This window comes from Rhinoderma darwinii, chromosome 2, assembly GCF_050947455.1.
Source record: "Rhinoderma darwinii isolate aRhiDar2 chromosome 2, aRhiDar2.hap1, whole genome shotgun sequence".
Lineage (NCBI taxonomy): Eukaryota > Metazoa > Chordata > Amphibia > Anura > Rhinodermatidae > Rhinoderma > Rhinoderma darwinii.
In genome coordinates, this window is record NC_134688.1 from 84,522,695 (window position 1) to 84,544,102 (window position 21,408).

The 21,408-nt window shown below is 43.3% G+C and overlaps 1 protein-coding gene across 2 annotated transcripts in view; it reads right to left on the reverse strand.

Annotated features, from left to right (window-relative positions):
* Positions 1 to 9,240: 9,240 nt before the first annotated feature.
* The window catches only part of LOC142742281 (cell division cycle-associated protein 7-like), a 35,130-nt gene continuing 22,962 nt past the window's right edge, over positions 9,241 to 21,408 (reverse strand). For both annotated transcript variants that reach the window (XM_075851850.1, XM_075851851.1), the window contains 7 exons: positions 19,556 to 19,804; positions 18,844 to 18,927; positions 17,046 to 17,207; positions 15,558 to 15,701; positions 12,235 to 12,384; positions 9,600 to 9,736; positions 9,241 to 9,415 (listed from right to left, as the gene is read on the reverse strand). In XM_075851850.1, coding sequence (XP_075707965.1) covers positions 9,376 to 9,415; positions 9,600 to 9,736; positions 12,235 to 12,384; positions 15,558 to 15,701; positions 17,046 to 17,207; positions 18,844 to 18,927; positions 19,556 to 19,798 — 960 coding nt within the window. In that variant the 5' untranslated portion in view covers positions 19,799 to 19,804 and the 3' untranslated portion in view covers positions 9,241 to 9,375. The remainder of the gene's footprint in view (positions 9,416 to 9,599; positions 9,737 to 12,234; positions 12,385 to 15,557; positions 15,702 to 17,045; positions 17,208 to 18,843; positions 18,928 to 19,555; positions 19,805 to 21,408) is intronic.

The following is a 21,408-nucleotide window of genomic DNA, read 5'->3' on the forward strand; positions in this document are numbered from 1 at the left end:
GCATTGTATTCGGCACCATCTCAGTTTGATGCTAATAAAGCTAGAGCACTTCTGGAAACAGCTAGCCCTACTAAACTTTCCCAACGGGATAGAGAGGTATTGGATGCTGAATTTAGTTTGGAGGAAGTGCTGGATGTTGTTAAAAATCTGAAGGCTCACAAAGCTCCAGGACCAGATGGGTTTTCTTCAGGCTACTATAAACAATTTAGGGAGGTCCTGGCCCCACATATGGTGGAATTGTTTAACGCCTATCGGGGAGGCAATAGCTTGCCTCCTTTCTCAAATCTAGCTTATATACATCTTATTCCCAAACCTCATAAGAACCATACAGATCAGGCCAATTACCATCCAATATCCCTTCTTGATGTGGATCTTACGATTATGACAAAAATATTGGCGATTCGATTGAATTCTTTCCTCCCTTCCTAGATCCAAAAGGATCAAGCGGGTTTTATCCCCTTTCCCCAGGCGGAGGACCAGACGAGACGGGCTGTAGATATTATCTCAGCAGTCCGCTCGGGATGGGATGGTACTTCTGGACGTCAAAGTATGTTATTAAGCCTTGACCTTCAGAAAGCTTTTGATTAGTTATACTGGGAATATTTGTTCTTTGTCCTTGATAGGATGGATTTCGGTTCCAGCTTTTTGTCTATTCTTAAGATCTTATATCGCCTACCTACAGCAAAAATAAACTCTAGAGGATATTTGACAGGAGCTTTTCCTATACACAGAGGAACGCGTCAGGGATGCCCGCTCTCGCCCTCCCTGTTTGCGCTGGCTATTGAGCCATTGGCCAATCTCATCAGGAATTCTCCCGACATTCGGGGAGTGAAGGTGGTGGGAGTTGAACATAAATGTGCATTATTTGCAGATGACATTCTATTATTTGTGTCGACTCCCCTTACCTCCTTGCCGAATCTTTTTTATATCCTTGACCAGTTTGACACGTTATCTGGGCTTAAGGTTAACCGTACCAAGTCGGTGGCAATGAATCTTACATTACCGGATAGGGTAGTTAAACTACTACAACTTAATTTTGATTTTCATTGGGATGCGCGTAGATTGGCGTATTTAGGTATCAAATTAACACCCACTATAGAGTCCCTCTACAATGACAATTTCCCACCACTGTTCAAACAAATAGCTACAGATCTAACTAGATGGTCCCCTCGTAATCTCTCATGGTTTGGTCGCATTGCCTCAATTAAAATGACGATTCTGCCCAGATTGCTGTACTATTTTCGCACGCTCCCTAGAAGTCCCACAGAAGTCACTTAGAATGATCCAAGCACTCATTATGTCTTTCATTTGGGGTTCTAAACGTCCGAGAATACAGAGGAAAACTTTATTCACTCCAAAAATAGCGGGGGCCTGGGTGTTCCTAATATTCAGCATTATTACCATGCGGCGCGACTGGCGCAATTTACAGATATATATGTGCGGCCCTACTGCCCTCAATGGACACAAATAGAAACAATGGCATGTGTTTTTTTCCCAATAGAAACGTTATTGTGGAGGGAGTCATCGGATAGGCCTCCGGTTCTCTGCCCTGTTCTTTCTCAGATGTTACAGCTATGGGACTCGCTTAGAAAGAAATTACATATCAAATCACCCCATAATCCTCTTATGACTGTCACGGGTAATCCTGCCTTTCCTCCAGGTCTGCGCAGTATAGAATTTCGCTGGTGGCTTAATAAGGGGTTTTACAGGATCAAAGATTTCTTTGTAGGGGGGGGGATATTAGAACTTTGGATTACTTTAAGGACTCACACTCGATGACCCCATCGTAGCATTTTAGATATATGCAGATACACCATTTCTTGTTCGCCTGGAAATCCAAGTTGGGGGAAATCAGTACATTGACCACCTTTGAAAGGCTTTGTTGGCTCCCTGGTACAAGGCGGAAGATATCTACGATATATTCTGATCTTGTCACTCCAGTAGGTAAACTCCCTTACATGACCCGATGGGAGCATGATTTAGACTCTGTGATGGACTTGGAGCAGTGGAGGGAGATGGCGTGTTTGACCTCGAAATTATCTATTAACACATCCCTGGTTGAGGCGGGTTATAAGGTATTGATGAGATGGTATATGGTTCCCACTCGTATAGCTCGATTTAATTCGTCTGCTGATTCGCATTGCTTTCGGTAGTGTGGTGCGGAGGGCACGCTAATGCATATCCTATGGGAATGTCCAATTTCTGTCGCCTTTTGGAACCAGGTCTACCAGCTTATTAACACGGTTGTTCAAGTCAAACCACCCAATGATGTAACTACGGCACTGTTGTGTGGTCCCATCCCAGCAGTTCGTGTCTGCACACGTAAATTTGTCCAATATGTATTTTTAGCAGCTAAAATTACTATCGCCAGGGCTTGGCGATCATCTACATTGTCTATGGATAAGATCGCTAAAATCTCATGGATAATGGTCAATGACCGCCTATCACATATATTATCTGGTACGTTAGACAAATTTGATGCCATTTGGGCCCCCTGGAGGAATTGTACACTTTTGTAATACATAGAGATGGTTACGACCCCCTTCTTTCCTGTGCCTCCCCCCCCCCCCTCCATCTATTTGTTATTATGTGTTTTTCTTTTCCAAAGATCATATAATGGGCCTCTATAAAGCAATGTGATGTCAATGATAGTTAGCTATGTTTGCTACAATTACATTTATATGATCTACATTTTATAGGAGTTTTGACATCAGGACAGCCATGTAATGTGGGTTTGAACACGGGCCATGTTGGTCTAAGGCCTCATTCACACGACAGGGTCCGAGTGTCGGCCGGGAAAATCGGCCGTTTTTCCCGGCCGGTTTGCATCCGTTCCGATTCCGTTCCGTGTTGCCGTTTTTACCGGCCGATTTGCATCCGTTTTTTCCCCTGACCGTTTTTTAATCGGATGAATTTTTTGCACTTTACTATTTTTTTATTACTATGGTCTGTCCCTCAAAAGGTCAAAAAAGACCTTTTTGGAACTTTTAATATTTTTTTTCTTTCTTTTACACCATGTTTTTCCACTGTAACTGGAGCTACACAGCAGCCCCAGTTACAGGGGAAATCAGCCCTCTCATAGTGACGATTGTCACTAACTGGGCTGTGCTGGGTCTTGTAAGACCCAGCAGCAGTCTGTCAGTAACGGCACCCGGCGATCATGTGACCAGTCACATGATCACCGGGAGGAATAGAGACAGTGCCGCTGCTGCTGTCTCTATTCCTATACACAGCGCTCATTGAGCGCTGTGTAAAAAGACATCGGAGAAGACAGAAGCAGTGAAAGCTGCTTCTATCTTCTCCTCAGGGTCCCCGGCAGTCACGGACAGCCGGAGACCCGACATTCAGCTGCCCGATCGCGCGGGCAGCAAGTTAAAACCCGAGCCGTAAAAAATCTATGGCTCGGGTTTTAAGGACCCTGACCGCTGGCCGTAAAAATACAGCCAGCGGTCGGGAACCGTAGCAAGCAGGGGAAGCGAGCCAGCGCAGCGCTCCCTTCCACCTGCTGTACACCCCGGCCCTGCCACACAGTATCTCCAGCGTAGCCATTCGTCCAAATGGCATCAACTCCTCCTCCTCACATGCACTCTGCGCTGTGAGGAGGAGAGAGTGCGCGAGCGACGGTAGACCCCGGCCATCAGTCGGGACACATTCCAGTGATGGCCGTGTATTACCCGGCCCCATAGACTTATATGGGGGCCGGGTACCCGGCCGAAAATAGGACATGTCCCATTTTTTGACGGCCGGTCTTCCCGGCCCGTCAAAAAATCGGTCGTGTGAATAGCCCCATTAGGGGTCTATTATTCCTAATGCAGCCGGGTGCCGGCCGATTTATCAACGGCCGGCACCTGGCCGGGAAACCCTGTCGTGTGAATCCCGCCTAATAATTTCTTTGATTGTATTGCAGTTATTCAAATGCTGAGACTCTGCGAGTCTGTGTTATTGCTATATTACAAAAATGTTCAATAAAAAAAACTATTGAAAACAAATATCAGGATGTCTTATTATGAGGATTTTTTGGTTGTGAACACTGCATGTTTGAGGCTTTGGTGAATCCTATCAAGCATTACTTCATTCACTTTCAGGGTATGTTCACACGGCGGGGGTCCGTAACGGCTGAAATTACAGGGATGTTTCAGCCTGAAAACATCCCCGTAATTTCAGCCGTACCGGCATGTGCAGGCGCTTGAACGCCGCGTCAATTACGGCCGTAATTAGCGCTGCTATTCATTGGAGTCAATGAATAGCGGCTCCAATTACGGCCAAAGAAGTGACAGGTCACTTCTTCTACGCGGGCGTCTATTTACGCGCCGTCATTTGACAGCGGCGCGTAAATATACGCCTCGTGTGAACAGACAAACGTCTGCCCATTGCTTTCAATGGGCAGATGTTTGTCAGCGCTATTGAGGCGCTATTTTCGGGCGTAATTCGGGGCAAAAACGCCCGATTTACGTCCGTAAATAGGCTGTGTGAACATACCCTCATTGAATCGTGATACTGAACAGCCCCCGGTCGATACCAAATATGTATAGTTTTTTTTTTTTAATGTTTTACTACGTTTGCACAATAAAAACCCTTTAAAAATGCACATTCCCAGAGCCGTAACTTACTTATTTTTCTGTCGATGTAGCCATATGTGGGCTTGTTTTATGTGGCATGAGGTGTAGTTTTCATTGGTACTATTTTGGGGTACATAGGACCCATCAATTAACTATTTTTTATATTTTTTTTGGGGGGGGGGGGGGGGAATATAAAAAAAAAAAAAGGAATTTTGCTCTTATTTTCTGCACGCCATTCAATTAATTTGTTATATTGATTGTTCGGGGCGTTACGATCGCGGCAATGACATATATGTGTGTTTTTATTATCTTTTTACACTTTTACTAAATAAAACCAGCAAAAAGGTAGTTTTATTTTTACTGCAATCTGATTTTTTTTCTTTTGTCATAAACTTTAACAGTTTTTTTTTTTTTTAATGCTTTGGTATATTTAGCCCTATTTCCTGTCAGTGTAAAACTGACAGGTAATCTAGTAGGCCTTACCTCTAGCAAGGCCCTATAGGCAATTACTGATGGCAGACCTGGGGGCCTTTGTTAGGCCCCCGGCAGCCATGGTAACCCATCGACGCCCCAGGGTTAAACTGACGGAATTGGAGTTCTCCCCAATTCCAGCAGTTGCGGCAGGAGCCAGGCTTTGTACAAGTTCACATCTAGGTCAGAGCATTACGTTGTTCTGCTCCATCAGAGAAGCAGAACAAGGGAATTCCAGATGCAACGGTTTCTTTGCAACACAGACAACCCCAGCAGCCATTGAAACCCATTGACTTTAATGGGTTCCATCGGCTTTCTGTTGGGGTGTCCAAGGATTTTACCAGAAACAATAGCACAACATGTTGCGCTATTGTTTCCAGTAATCTCTGCCAAATCTGGACGGAAGCCCCTAACAGAACCTCCAACGCAGATGTGAACAGGCTCTAACAGCCGTGCTCCTTTCTAAAGGAAAGCAATCAAGGAAAACCTCTTAACAAGCGACAGATATATTCGTCACAAGCGAGTGCTAATGCCCGCATCGTGACGGATATATCGGTCACTTGGATCTGGTGGGTATAATATGCCAATCTAGATCTGGTCCACAGGATAGGTTACATTTGCCTGATCACTCGGGGCCCCACTGCTTGCGAGACCAGTAGTCTCGATCCCCCTATTCCCCCTCACTGCTCAACTACAGAGAGGAAACCATTGGAGCGGCGGTCAAGCATGCACTCTTTCACAGTCTATGGGAATGACGTAAACGGCTGAGTACAGTGCTCGACTGTTTTAGTCAGTCCCATAGACATTGACTGAAGCAGCAGGCAAATGCTCGACGACTACCACCCCCATTCAAGCTGCTCCTCGCCCCACGGTGGTGCAGTGAGGAGGATCTGGCCATTCAGGATCCCCGTTCTTGCAATCAGAGAATTGTACAATCTGGAACAACCCCTTTAAGGCATGTGAATGCTAATTGTAATTAGGTGAGAGTCTGGTTTGTGGATTTTAGATCAGCTTTCAATACGGTTGTGCCAGTCGGTGGCGACGCTTGGAAGACTTCGGGTATGTTCACACAGCTTATTTTCGGCCATTCGTCCCGAAGAACGGCTGAACAATCGGAAGCAGAACGCCTACAAACATCTGGCCATCGATTTCAATGGGAAATACGGCGTTTCTTTTCCAATGGGGCGTTTTTTTTCTACAGCTCGTTTTCCGAAAACAGCGCGTGAAAAGATGCGCATGTCACTTCTTGGGTCATTTTTGGAGCAATTTTTCATTGACTATTGAAAAACAGCTCCAAAAACGGCAGTGAAAAACACGAGTTGCTCAAACATCTGAAAATCAGGAGCCGTTTTCCCTTGAAAGCTGCTCCGTATTTTCAGACGTTTTTGAGTTTGCGTGTGAACATACTCTTAGGGTTAGTTCACACGTTGCCTAAATACTGTGTATTTTCCGCAACGGATTTAGTTGCGGAAAATACGCAGCATAATGGAGGAGATAGAACAAATATCATCCAAACTCTGCGCAAATGCGGTTCGGAAAAAATTCTCAGAACTGGACATGCAGTGGAGTTTTTTTAATCTGCATCAATTGTATCTGAGTAAACGCCGATTATCCGTTGCGGGATTACCCCATTGAATTCAATAGGGAGGTAAAACCCGCAACAAAATAGAAAACAGATTCCGCCGCAAAAAAACACAACTACGGAAAAAAATATCATACTTACCCAGAAGTCTGTTTTTTTTCCTCCAGGCCAGCCTCCTGGGATGACGTGTTATCCCAGGTGACCACAGCAGCCAATGACAGGCTGCAGTGGTCACATGGGATGAAACATCATTCCATGAGGCCAGGCTGCAGAACAGCAGAGGGACTCATCACCATGGATACACAAGTATGAAGGTTTTGTTATTTTCAGGTGCAGTTTTCCACAGCAGACTTTCCGGTCGAAAAACTGCACCACAATTTGGTATTGTTTTTTGGCTGGAATTCTTTGCGGCACATACACTGCATGCTTTTACGCAGCCTATCCGCCCTGTGTGAACATCCCCCTAGACGGTCATTGGAATTATGAAACCGGTTGTTGGTTGAGTTTTCAGACTAATTGTGAAACATGTCAAAGGTGCCATTCTAATAAAATATGCAGATGATAGGACACGGATTGGTCCAATAACACGTGGCCGAAACCCTATTAATCTCAGAATCAGTGTTGAATGGTGGTCTTGGGAAAATAATCTCATCCTAAATGTAGACAAAAAAAAAGGCTCATTGATTTCAGGAAAAATTGGAACGTTCCAGGAGTACAATGGATGGGAATCCGTAAAGTTGTTTTTTTAGGCATTAATATTTCTCGTGTTCGGATGGGGTCTTTTACAGTATATGCTGTAGTGAAGGGCCAGCAGTTTTGTTTTTTAAGTCACAAAAAAGACAAAGTGGTTTTAGCAGTAATGCCCTTCAAAGTTTCAGGCAACAATTGATAGCATTTTAACATACAGAATTAGTTTTGTACGGTAACAAGGAATGCTGGATCCGTATCTGGTTGTGACGCTTGTGCACCGACAAGTATTTTTGCGAAAATGTGAGGTACGGCAAACAGAATCTTTAAGGACCAGTCACATCCATCACACGCTCTGTTTGAATTGAATAGGAGACAGTCGGTGCTTAAGGCACGCGTGTAGGTATAGGAAAAGTTTATCCAACCGCAGGGAGTCTTTTATACATCTGTGATTGTATATGGGCTAATCCCAGTGTTAAAGTTTTCCAATATGAGGATTGCCAGCTATAGAATTGTCATACTTTAAACTTGTATTCTATGCAGTGGACATACAGGTCATCCAAATACACTGACCCTTCCACTGGCTGCCCAATTTGAGATATATATATATCTCAAATTCATCCCTAATGCCTCTTGGAAGGATCTCTAGGCATTTGTGTGCCTCAACCCTCTTTCTATGTCTCTTAAGGCTTGCATGCCATCTCCAGACCTTCCAGGTTTTAAACACACACTTTCACTGCTGGGGTGGGAGACCGTAATATTCCCCAAAACAAAAGACCTGGCTGTTAACAAAAGATATGACACAGAAAGTAGACCAAACAAAAGATTAAACCCTCATCAGGCATGTTGACTTCAGTAAAATACCTTCTAGGCTTGTCCATAGAAAACATTATGGATGTCCTCCGTAAAGCACCCTGTTATCTTCCAGCTGCCTCCTATTGGTGCAAGGCACTCAAGTTACCCACAGGGTGTATATTTCACTGATACAGAGTTACCTTATGCATACACTCCCTCTCTGCTTGCCCTAGTTGTGAAGAATTGAATGCTAATCTTTCCCATGGTTTTTGGATGTCCCCCAGATGCAGAATATCTGCAAGCAAGGGGTCACTTCTGCTCTACACTCACTTTCCTGGACCATCTTGACACAAGTACTGATTCACACTTTCCAAGTGGAGGGGGGGGGGGGGTTAATCATCTTCAGTGAAAACACCATCCTACAGAAATTAAACTTACCATGGCATTAAATTGTTTCTATAAGAAATTATTCCTACATACAGGATGGATTGTGGGGACAGTTACAAAAAAATAAACTCAAAGTTTTGTTGTGGGAAGCTTCTTGATTCCACCAAAATATGAACAAATTGTATATTTGTTTCCAGTATACAACCTGGCACCTAGAATAGCCCATAACATCAGTCGTCACCTGCGCAAATTTTTTTTCCCGGAGTTCTTTAAACTCGAGTCTTCCCCTCTTTAGACTGCCTACCTTCCCCCTCCTATCCGTCTTGATTGATTTTGGTTTGTTGCACTCATTTTTTGTGCCACCACAGGTGAAGCACACAACTTCACCCCCACGGTTGATTCTAAGCCTGTTTGACTGGTTTGAACATTGTTTAAAGCAAGACTAGGAGATCTGTTGGCCCCGGCTGGACATTGCTTCGCACCCCAATTATTTAGAGTGTTTTCTGTATTGATTTACAGCGTAATTGAGGCTCATGGCATGTGGTGCCCAACATGGAGCTTTTGACACTCCTATGTACCCTAAATACAGTCCTTGATGCATAACCGTTACCTCATCAGTACTGTTGCAGATGGTGACATCATACCACTGATTGAAGACTACAGGATATCAGAACTCCAGATTGTACAATGTATGTCATATCTTCCTGCCCCATCCTCCCCTTACAAAAAAGTTTTTAAATAAAGACACAAGAAGACATGTTAAAGTAAAAATGATTTTATGGTTCACACAAAAACAAGTGAAATATATAAAATAGACAAACCTAACCTTGAATTAAAAAAAACAGACAGAAGGCAAAGAACAAATGCAGTACTTCCATCTGACCTCTTCTACTGTTAATCTTCATCACTCTCCTCACCATTTCTTTTGCGCAAGCTGGAAAGGGAGGGTAGAAAAATGAAAATATATTTTCTAAAAACGAAAATTATAATTTATTTTTTTTTTTAACAAAACCAACTCATTTTAACCCCTTTATGGTCCCCTCTTTAGGTCAGATTACAAGTAACTGGTAACACTCCACGTTTTTGTTTAAACGGAATACAGAAAAAAAAAATATTACCTGCTAAGATAGGAATGAACATCACTGTAGCCATGATAACGCGCCAGAGGAAAAAGTATGCCAGTAGCACAGCGTCCATCCCGATGGCGACAAAAACTACAGTTACAAATGTCTCTGCATGGTGGACAAGTCCAGTTCTAGAGAAGATAAAACCACATCTCATTTTAGGTAGGCCTGCAGTTAGTTCATACCAAATATAATAAACTGTGGGTTCGTTTCATCATCGTGACAACACTGAAGTGATCATTTTCAACATCCTACTATAGGTGCTGTGAATCATTTATCAAACAGACCTTTCCTTTGAAGTCTAAGGCTGGACCCACATGTATTTCGTGCAGATTTGACCCAGGGCAAGAACTGAATCAAGGAGAAAGGAGAAGTGAAAGGCTTAGTTCATATATCCCGTTCAGGCTCTATTCGAACGTTCCGTCTGAGGTTTCCATCAGAATAGAGCCCTGACTGAAACGGAAAACATAGGTTTCCATCACCATTGATTTCAACTACGGATCTGGTGCCAATGGTTTGTCTCAGTTGTGAAAGGGTTCTGTCGTTTTGACATAATCAATAGCTTAGTCGACGAGGCTATTGATTCAGTCAAAATGACGGAACCCTTGCACAACAGAGACAAACGGAATCCATTGGCACCAGATCCATCACCATTGAAAGTCAATGGTGATGGAAGCTTTTGGTTTCCGTTTGTGTCAGTCAGGTCTCTATTCTGAATAGAGCCCGAACGGGATATGTGAATGAAGCCCAAGTTCTACCTTTATTTCCTATTCCTTTGTATAAAACTTCTGTCTTTGGTGCAGTAAGTCTGGATTGACATATTGCGTATTTGTTGCAGACTTGAGCCAAAGACAATGGAATCTAGTCTCTTGGGCTGTTACTTGCATACATTTAACATTTGGGAAGATTTAGCTGTAATTTACATGACTGGCGCTTGAAAGATCTGGTCTAAAGCTTTGGTCCATTTTATAACATTTGGACACACTAAGTCAACCCATTAGGTCCAACCCATTCAGGACTAGGTTATTTAGAGCCTTCAGGGCCAGCCAGTTTAAATTTTTAGCATGCGTTAGTTAGGCTAAAACTATTTTATTTGTTGGGCTAGCGACATTTTTGCGTTTTTTTTTTTTTTTTTGTAGACCATGCAGGTTTTTATACACCTTTTTGCTACTTTAGAATTTTCAGGCTTCTAGTTTGAAAATAGTACAAGGCTTTCACTTTTCAGCAAATTTTTTCTGGTAATAGTTTAACCATAAAAATAGACCTTTTATTTGTGATAGTCATGGTCTACCGTAAATTGATATATTACATGTCCATTTTAGGGTAATTAGGTCAGGGCTAGTGTTACGACAATGGCGTGTGGAACTTTTTCGGGTGGGTATTGTGTATTTAGTTTATTTTTACTTTTGGATAATGGTCTGACCCTCAAGTCAGGTATGTCCTAAAAACTGCCTGTGAACTATCAGCACACAGGCTAATGTACTGGCATATACAGTGCCCACCAAAAGTTCCGGAAAACCCTCAACTTTTGAACGGCCTGAGGTAGGGTGTTAAAATTTGGTAGAAATGAATAGGGTCATAAAATCTACTGGTTAACGCCAAAAAAAACAAAAACACCCCACCCCCTTGGGGGCAGTGGGGTGGGCGGCTCATTTGAAAGCGATTTTCAATATGAAAACAATGCCGTACTCTATTTTGAGATGGTTTTTGTTTTTTCGCTGAGATATTTAACGTTAAAGTTATCTTCATTATCAGCTACCGCCGGTGTTAGCCTTACCCAAAATGTACCTCACGGAGGGCACATTTACGTCTCATCGGGGTGCTAGAGTAACGCGAGTCCCCTTGCCGTGTGTGTGTGTACACAGGCTGAGATAAGGACCCCGGGGTTAGTCATTCCCCCAGTATTTAACAACTCCAAACCCTGTGTGTTGTCCAAATTAATTAGTCTGAGTAAAAGGACAACCCCTTTAATGTATGGTCCTGGGCCTGTGTCTAAATTGGTGTGCTTCTGTAGTGGCTGGAAATGGTCTGCGTCAGATGAAGAAAAGAAAATTGCTCCCATCAGAGAAGTCACTTGTGAGTCACTGGATCTATAGGGGGGATCCGTCACCTATCCTGACATGTCTGTTGCAGGTAATCCTTGTATTCTACTTATCTGTGTAACCAGGACATAGACAAATTAGTGTTACCATTCCCATTGTCAAGAGGAAGTGTCCCTACACAGTGTGATACGGTCAGCGATGGTTGGAGACTGTCAGTATGTAGGGACACAGCCCTTTGACAAGGGTAATCGTAAGAACCATTTGTCAATGCTCACACAAAAAGGTGGTGTTCACTATAGACACAGCAGAGTGGTGGTGGGGGAAGGGGGGGGCCCAAGTTTGTGGAACAGCCAAGGGCCTATGGTCCACTTAATCCACCACTGCTTGCGCCTTATGTATTTTTGAGAATTATATATCTCAATCTATATCTATCTTGAAGTGCATGCTCACCATGACTAATTTGCATGGCTTTTTGTTTTAGCTGTTATACTGTAAATACATTAAACGTAGAGGAGATCACATTCAACCTGCATTAGGCCACTATAATAGATCAAACGCAGAATCCAAAGTTTGTTTTCTCTACTCACAGGATCTAGAAGAGCCTTCCGCACATCCTCCCCATATCTGTTCCTGAGGCAAGGCCCACAGAACTGTCCTTGGACTCCTCGACACTCCTTATTGCGACAGTTTGTCTTGGTGTCTATAGTTTTCTGTCTGCACTGATGACATGTGGAACCCTAGAGGTATAAAAAAATAAAAATAAATACAGCCAAGTGCATTGAGCACACAAGTCACAGAATAGGCTAAGGATGGAACGGAGGACTGAAGCAGCTACGCTGGTTGAGTAATGTCTTATTTGTGGGAGTTCCCCTTTATCCTGGACATTTATGGCATATGCACAGTCAGCTTGGGATTTTTTTAACCCCTTAATGACCAGCCTATTTTAGACCTTAATGACAAGCCATTTTTTAAGTTTTTCCATCGTCTCATTCAATGATCTATAACCTTTTTATTTTTGCGTCGACAGTTGTATAAGGTCTTGTTTTTTGCGGGACAAGTTGTAATTTTTAATAGAACAATTTTGGGGTACTTAGAATTTGATTAACTTTTAACTTTTTGGGGGGGGGGGGGAGAAATAGAAAAAAAACCCCACGCAATTTTGCCACTTTTTTGCGTTGTAAATCTACACCGTTAACGTGTGGTATAACCAACTTTATTCAGTTGGTTGTTGCAACGATACCAAATTTGTATAGTTTTTGTACGTTTTACTACTTTTACACAGTGAAAACACTTTTTTCAAAATTTTTTTGTGTCTCCATATTTGAAGAGCCGTAACGTTTTTATTTTTTCGCCGATGCAATTGTAGGAGGGCTATTTTTTTGCGGGACAAGTTGTAGTTTTGATTGGTACCATTTTGGGGTAGATTCGACTTCTTGATCACTTTTTTTTTTTTTTTTCGGCTGGATTCAAAGAAAACAGCAATTTTGGCATGGTTTTTTATTTTATTTTTTTTACGACGTTCACCGTGCGGGTTAAGATATGTAATGAGTTTATATTTGGGGTCGTTACGGACGCGGCGATGCCAAATGTGACTTTACTTTATTTTGTTTGTTAACCCCTTCCCGCAATTTCACGTACACTTACGTGATGGGAGCTAGTGTTTTCCCGCAATTCCACGTAACTGTACGTGAAAGATGGAGCTGGCTCAGGAGCTGAGCCAGCGACATCACTGCCGGGTGACAGCTGTATATTACAGCTGGCACCCTAAGGTATCGGCCAGGACCGGAGCTAGCCTCGGATCCGACCGATTAACCTCTCACATGCTGCGTTCAAGAGACATCGCAGCATGTGAGGAGTTTATAGCCACCAGCACCCCAGCAACGTGATTGCTGGGTTGCCGGTGGCTGCAAAAGCAATCAGAGGGCTTATACTTACCTCCCGGTCTGCCAGCAATTAAATCCTCCTATGCCCCGTCGTTGGCGGGGCCCAAAAGGCTTCCGGTACCATCGGCAAGATGGCGCCGGCTCAGAAGCTTAGCCGGCGTCATCAGCAGTGGGTGTCCGCTGTGTTACAGCGGACATCCCACTGTAAAGGCAGGAACCGGCGCTAGCCCCGATTCCTGCCATTAACCCCTTCAATGCAGCGATCCAATGCAATCGCTGCATCAAAGTGGTTTGTATGAAATCAGCAGCTTGCCATGCGATGGCAAGGCTGGCGACTGCTACTATGGCTACAGGAGGCCTAACAATGGCTTCCTTTGCCATTATGGAAGCAGATTAGGCCCTAAATTTTCTTTGAAAGAATGTCGATTTTCATTTTCACAGCCTACTTCCAATAATTTCTGCAAAAAACCTGCGGGGTCAAAATGCTCACAATTTCCTCAAGGGGTATAGTTTCCAAAATAGGGTCACTTTTGGGGGATTTCCACTGTTCTGGCACTGCAAGAGCCTTTCAAACCTGACATGGTGCCTAAAATATTTTCTAATAAAAAGGAGGCCCCAAAATCCTCTAGGTGCTCCTTTGCTTCTGAGGCCTGTGCTTCAGTCAATAATGGCACTAGGGCCACATGTGGGGTATTTCTAAAGACTGCAGAATCCGGGCAATATATATGGAGTTGCATTTCTCTGGTAAAACTTTGTGTTACAAAAAAATGAACATTTCACATCTACTTTGCCTTCATTCCTGTGAAACGTCTAAAGGGTTAAGAAACTTTCTAAATGCTGTTTTGAATATTTTGAGGGGGTAACGTTTTTAAAATGGGGTGACTTATCTGAGTTTTGAATATATAAGGCCCTAAAATCCACTTCACAACTGAACTGGTCACTGTAAAAATAGCCTTTTGAAATTTTCTTGAAAATGTGAGAAATTGCTGCTAAAGTTCTAAGCTTTGTAACGTCCTACATAGCAGATACATATAAATTTTGAAAAATGCTAATTTTTTTACATTTTTCGCTAAATTGGAGTTTTTCACAATTAAATACTTAATGTAATGTATCGAGCAAATTTTGCCAGTAACATGAAGTCCAATGTGTCATGAGAAAACAATCTCAGAATCGCTTGGATAGGTAAAAGCATTCCGAAGTTATTACCACATAAAGTGAAACATGTCAGCTTTGAAAAAAATTGTCTGTGTCCTGAAGGCCAAAACAGGCTGCGTCCTTAAGGGGTTAATAAAGCAGTTTGTAAGGGGTTTTTCATTTTTTTTTTCTCACTTAAGCTTTTTTTTTTTTTACTTTTTTACTGGTCCCACTAGGGGACTTCAATATGCAATTATCCGATCGCCATTATAATACACTGCAATACTTTTGTATTGCAGTGTATTATGCCTGTCCGTGTAAAGTGGACAGGCCTCTGCTAGGCCTCCGGCATGACCTAGCAGGCATTCACTACAGGCAGACCTGGGGGCCTTTATTAGGCCCCCGGCTGCTATCGGAGACAGACCCTCGGTGATCTCATCACCGGGTGTCGGTGGGAGGAGAGGGAGCTCCCTCCCTCTCCCCAAGGCCACTCCGATGTTGCGCACGCTATTGAGCACCGCATCTGAGGGGTTAAACGGGCGAGAGCGATACGAATATCAATCTCACCCGGTCAAGCAGGAACGCCCCCAGCCCTCAGCTACCTCTGGCAGCTGAGAGCAGGGAGGTTTAACAGCTCCCTGCTCTGTTTACTTATTCCAATGCAGTGCCGTAAAAAGTCTATGGCATCGGAATAAGGCCCATTAGTGACAGACGTAAAAACACTATGGGGCAGTCACTAACTGGTTAAAGAATGGTTGTATTTATGTATGTGAAAGTGTACATTTTTCCAAACAGTTTACAGCAATAGGGTTAAAAATATAGGATTGTTAAGCAGCCAGATCCTTTCCTAAAAACCTAATGGCGTGAGCAGACAGACGTTTAGTGGTTCTCACATTCACAGCGTCGTACACCTTCTCCTTCACATTATCAGCAACGTTATTCAATTCATCTACTGTTATATCCTCCGCTGGTCGCACAACATGGGGAACGGTGTGAATGCTGAGCCGACTGGAACGCCTTTTTCTTGGGGTCCTTTTCTGTTAGAAGAAAAGCAACATTTAATATATTAGAGCTTCACTTTAAGCCTGCTTGAATCTTTCATGGATGTTTTAAGATCTTTGACAAAGTGTAATACACTAGGCCCGGTTGACATTTGCATCGGAGGTTCAGTTATTTTGTCCAGCAAAGTGACAGAAACCATTAAAGTCAATGGGTTCCGTCAGGCACGGTTGTCCATCATGCGACATATCTGACACTTGTTTGTTATTTTGTGGACAAGAACAAAAAAATAATATCTTTTTAAGTTTGACCAAGTGGGTGTTGTAAAGAGAAGTGTAGGATGCTGACCAATCAGCGTCATACACTTTTTCAATCCAGCCTAGCTTGTTTCACTGCACAGAGTGATCTCGCAAGAGCACGCTGTGACAGGACTTCCTCCCACAGGTCCCTCACCGGAGCGATGGAAGGGTCAGACATCACCTCCAGCAGAGGTGATGTCTGTTCAGTCTTCCATGGCTCCGATGAAGAACCTGTGGGAGGAAGTCCCATCACAGAGTCAACTCACGAGATCACGCTGTGCAGTGAAACAAGCTGGGCATGAACGAAGAGAAGTGTATGACGCCGATTGGTCAAACTTAAAAAACGCCCAGTTGGTCATTAAGAACTAATTAGCATAAACCTAGAATGGTTCATAAACTTTTATTTTGAAAAACGATCATTTTTGAGCAAAAACACTTGTCTACATTACGACACCTATCAGATTAGGTAGGAGATAGGGCACATATATGTGTGTGTTTTAAAGAGGCTCTGTCACCAGTTTATATCTATATATCCCTCAATCAGGCTCAAAAATAATCCAAGCTTAGAGCAAGATTATTAAAGGAGTTGTGTGGACCATAAAGTATTATTGTACTCACTGCAGCACGTGAGTACACTCGCTAATATACATTCTGATCCCTGGTCACACGGATCCAGAGATTAATAGTTTAGAACCCTGGCAGGGAACCAGAAGTCTAGTTGCAGTCTTCCTTCATGACAACACAACTCTTCATGTGACTGGCCCCGTTGTACAGGCAGGAGCATTAGTACAGCATTCAGATTACAGCGGGGCCGGTCACGTGAAAGAGTCATGAAGGAAGACTGCAGCTAGACTTCTGTTTCCCTGCCATGGCTAAAATTATATATATATATATATATATATATATAAATAAAAATTAAAAAAAAACACAAATCTCACAATCAGCATGACTGAAATGTATATTAGCGAGTGCACTCACATACTGCAGTGACGGCACTGCTAATAATTTTTCATCTCCACATAGCCCCTTTAACAGTAGCGTATAGAACTAGCAGAAGCTTGTCAGCACTGAGTAGGTTCTTACTTCCTCCAATAATTGATTCTCAAGACTCTGCTGTTTTTCTTCTTTTTCCGGAGATTGAGGCGGCACACCTCCCATAGAGCGGGTCATACGTCGAGTGGCTCTCTCTGGATTTCTCCTAGGTTCAACGTTAGGAAGAGATTCACGAAGACGTCTTTTGTACTTCTAAGTAAAAATGTCAAAGTTCAGGCACGTTACCATACAATGAAGAGTGAATGTTGCAGAACTACCACCAGTGATTTCCTCAACACACTACCTGAATCCCTGTATTTCTCACCCCCTAAGGCCATGCACTAGGCACAACAAGGGCCGCCATTAAGGCAGTGCAGCAGTATGGGGCCTAACCATTTCACAAAATCAAGGGGCCCCACATATTTAAGCTGTAGTTGGACCTATTTTAGTCAGGTCTTAGTAGGGATGCCAAAGTACAAAAATGAGGGAGAAACCCCTCCCCCCACACCCCCCAAAAGAAACCTACCACACTTTGGAAGAGCTTTCATTAGTATAATTAGAGCACATTAATGTACATACTCCTGCCTCTGGTTGTCTCTTCATGCTGTACTGCAATGCTCTTCCACAGACCGGCACGTTAGTAAACAGCAGGGCTGGGCAAATATTTACACTCTGTAGCCGCTTTGTCAGCCCTCATGGCCCCTCAACATCCCTCGTGCACGAGTCAGTCTTTAAAGGGTAACTAAACTGCTCAAATAAACTTTTGACGTGTCAGAAGTTTTGATCTGTGGGGGTCAGAGCACTGAGACCCCCCACTGATCGCTAAAACGAAGGTGCGAGTGGCGTGCTGCCTAGTTTCTGATCGGCTTCTCTCGGAAAGCCGAGTAAGTGGTGTAGGAGGGGGGGGGGGTGGCTCAATAAAAAGTGTACACCACTAAGCTTTTCTGGAAAGCCAATACGCAACTAAGCAGCACAGCGCTCACCCGAGCACTTCTGCCGCTTTGTTTTAGCGATTGGTGGGAGTCTTAGTGCTTGGATGCCCACTGATCAGAACTTCTGACATGTTAAAAAAATCCAACCCATATTTACTGCAGGATCCACAGCAGAAATGTGAGGCTTGTCTCGGATTTGCAGTTTGAGGTACGTCAGATCCGTACATGAATGAGCCCTATAAAACAGGGATAATGGTAAATTGAATTCCTCGAAAAGGTCTACGACATCTAAACATACAGATTGCCTATTGAATCAATGGGAGGTGGTGGTCAGCACAGAAGTCAGGAGGCTTAACCCTTATCCCGCAGTAAGTGATTTCAGGAAGACAGGGTAAGGGTTAAACCTCCTGAATGGCTATAATGACACAAGTCTGTGATAAGGAGACACCAGCAGCAGTCAGAAAGGAGGACAAGGTCACTAGAACTCTGCACAAAGTCTCCTCTGCCTGTCCTGCAGAATTTGGATCACACAGAGCCCTGCTAAATATTACATGTAAAATAAGTTACATTGTGTATAATCCACACAGCTGTAATGCTTCATTATAACAAACACAACAGGATCAGGAAGGGGGTCAGAAGTTGTGGGCAGTGATACTGAAGAGTAGTGACCCTAGGAATGGCTTCCGGCTGCTCAAGTTTTTCAAGCCGCAGGTACACAAACGAATACATTTTTCTGTATTTAAAAAAAAAAAAGCCTGCCAACGTTAGAAGATGCCACAGGGCCATGGCATTTTGTTTGATATGTGCCAGAAATTGTTGGCAATCTGGGCATAACTGCATAGGTTTTGCCTGGAGTATTTATTTACTTCTTAGCAGCCTCCGACAGATTTTAGAACTCAATTGGTGGACAGTCTTACCCTCGTGTTGTTGCCATTCTGCTCAGTAGACTCTGGCTCCAGATGTCCTGGGAGCTTTTCCAATTCTGCCATAAGTTTGGCAAGCTGCAGAATGCCAAGGATAGAAGCGGACGTTACATCTATTGAGCAATGCATACCTAGAAGACAATTTCTCTACAGAAGACAATTCCATCTTTTATAAGGACGGTGACTTGCCTACTTTTGTATATATAGAGATAATACTTATTTTAGGAGAATATCCAGTTACGTAGGAGTGGGTTTAAGTGTTCATATGGTTAGAGAACATGTGAAGTGAAGGCTCACTGAGATTAAATCCCCCTCCCTCCACCATTCTGTGGATCAGGAAAATTAAAGCATAACCACAGGACTTGCCACAAGTACCTTATATGTGGGATCTACACCCATAAGGAGAATGGGGTCCGCATGACCCTTGCTCACCAATTCGAAGCGGCTACTTTCCCACTGAATTTAATGGAGAGATGTTGGCGCAAGGCCCTGTCTTTAGTACCAGCCCCCAAAAGGCATATCCTGTGTTGATGCCATTAATGTACAAGATACACAAAAAAAAAAAAAAAGTTGCTGACAGCCTTCTGTCACATGGAACTACTTTTCTTTTGCAACTGGGAGAAACGAGAAGGTGAAACGAGGTCAGAATAGCCAGATTAATAGTCGACATATTAGTAGCAATACAACTCAATATGCTAGGACAAACCATGGCCTTGTTATCCTTGATGTTCTTGGCTCTTCTTTGTAAAAATTCATTTGGAGGTTCTTCTTCAGAATCATTTTGGGGCACTGCTGGCGGTTGCTCTGCTTCGGAGTCTGAAGATGAAGAGCTGCTTTTGTACTCTTCAGACTCGCTGGTTTCAGAGAGATAGTCCGCTTTCTTAAGAGTCACCCTGAGAGAGTACCTGTGACTCCTTTGAGGAACGGAAACTTCAGATTTTCTAGGCATGGTGTCCTAAAAACAAGGGATAAAGAATATCAAATAGTTGGGGGTGGGGAGGACTTCTGTAGTCCATGTTTCATGAAGCTTCTTTTAGTAATGCTCAGTTAGAATGCATATAGCACAAGTTCAGACTTACTTAAAATCAGTGATAATTATTATTAGGTACTGGCACATTACAAAATTACTGAGCCTGTAAAAAGGTATAGCAACCAAATCTGTAGACTGGGCATCATAACCCCTTTAATGTGAACCAGTCAAATTAAAATGCTGCCCACAGACTGGTCTTCATTTATATAGAGCACAAAGAGCTGAGCAGATGGATATATATCCTTGGGAGTAAAGACAGTAGAATTTGTAATTTTAGAGGTTAAATCCCTGCTCTTTCTAAGCTTAAGTGTCCAATGGGCGGTCCTACTCTATTCACATTTACACAGGGAAGTTATTCACAGATTAGAATTCGGATTCCCATTCCACATCGCCATGAATTCGGTCAGTAACATAGCTCCCATTGAGGTCAATAGAAAACCAAGCCATTGTCACTTCTGGACACGGTTTACGCAGCGTATCCCACCTCAAAAACAGCATCGGAAGCCACAAGCAGGTTATCCCCAGTGGGATTATCGGTGTGCAAAAAAAAAACAACACATCTGTAAACGGCCAAACCACAGTAGAACCCCAAGGCTCAACCTCGGATTTTGGACGCAGAATACACTTCAGATTTGTCCACTGAAGAATCTGGCGTGTGCTGAAGTCTTAAGGGTGTGTTCTCATGCTGAGGCAACCAGATGGGGCTAAAACTACATGCAATGGCTACACAATTTTGCCAGTAACACTGTAAGGCCCTGTTCACACAGTTTTTTGATATGGAGACAGCATCGTAAAACATGCCAAACGACGGCTGAAAATGCCTCCCATTGATTTCAATGGGAGGAGTTTTTTTTCCCCACAAGCAGAAAAAACATCTCACGGGAAAAAGCAGCAACATGCCCCATCTTCGGGCTTTTAACGTCTCTGACCTCAAATGGGAGGCAGAGAAAGCGTATTTCGTGGCTTTTTTTGCCCATGGCCATAGGCGAAAAACACAGCAAGCAGATAAAAATCTGCCTCAAAACTTGTGCCTGCAAAAAAAAAAAAAAAAAAAAAAAACTCAGTGTGAACAGAGCCTAAAACTACCAACAAAACTGCGCCGCCATCGGCCTCTGCACGTGGGACTGTTCTCAGCCACTGCAGCACGAGAACGCAGTTTGTTTAATGCGCGGTCTGTAGCACCTTAGTTATGGCAATGAAGGGGGGGGGGGGGGGGAGGAGTGGAAGGACATATCTGCCCTCAAACACGTCTCCAAATCTAGGGTTATCATACAAACATGTGTATGACATTAGCAGCGCTGGTTAGAAGATACAGAGGATTAGACAAGTCACCAAAAATGCAGAAAACGCACTTATTAGGGTATGTGCACACAACCTATTTTCAGACGTAATCCAGCCATCACTTCTTGGGACGTTTTTGGAGCAATTTTTCTCCAATGAAAAACAGCTCCAATTACGTCCGTAAAAGACGCGAGTACTTTCAAAAGCGTCTGAAATTCAGGAGATGTTTTCGACCGTAATTTCAGACA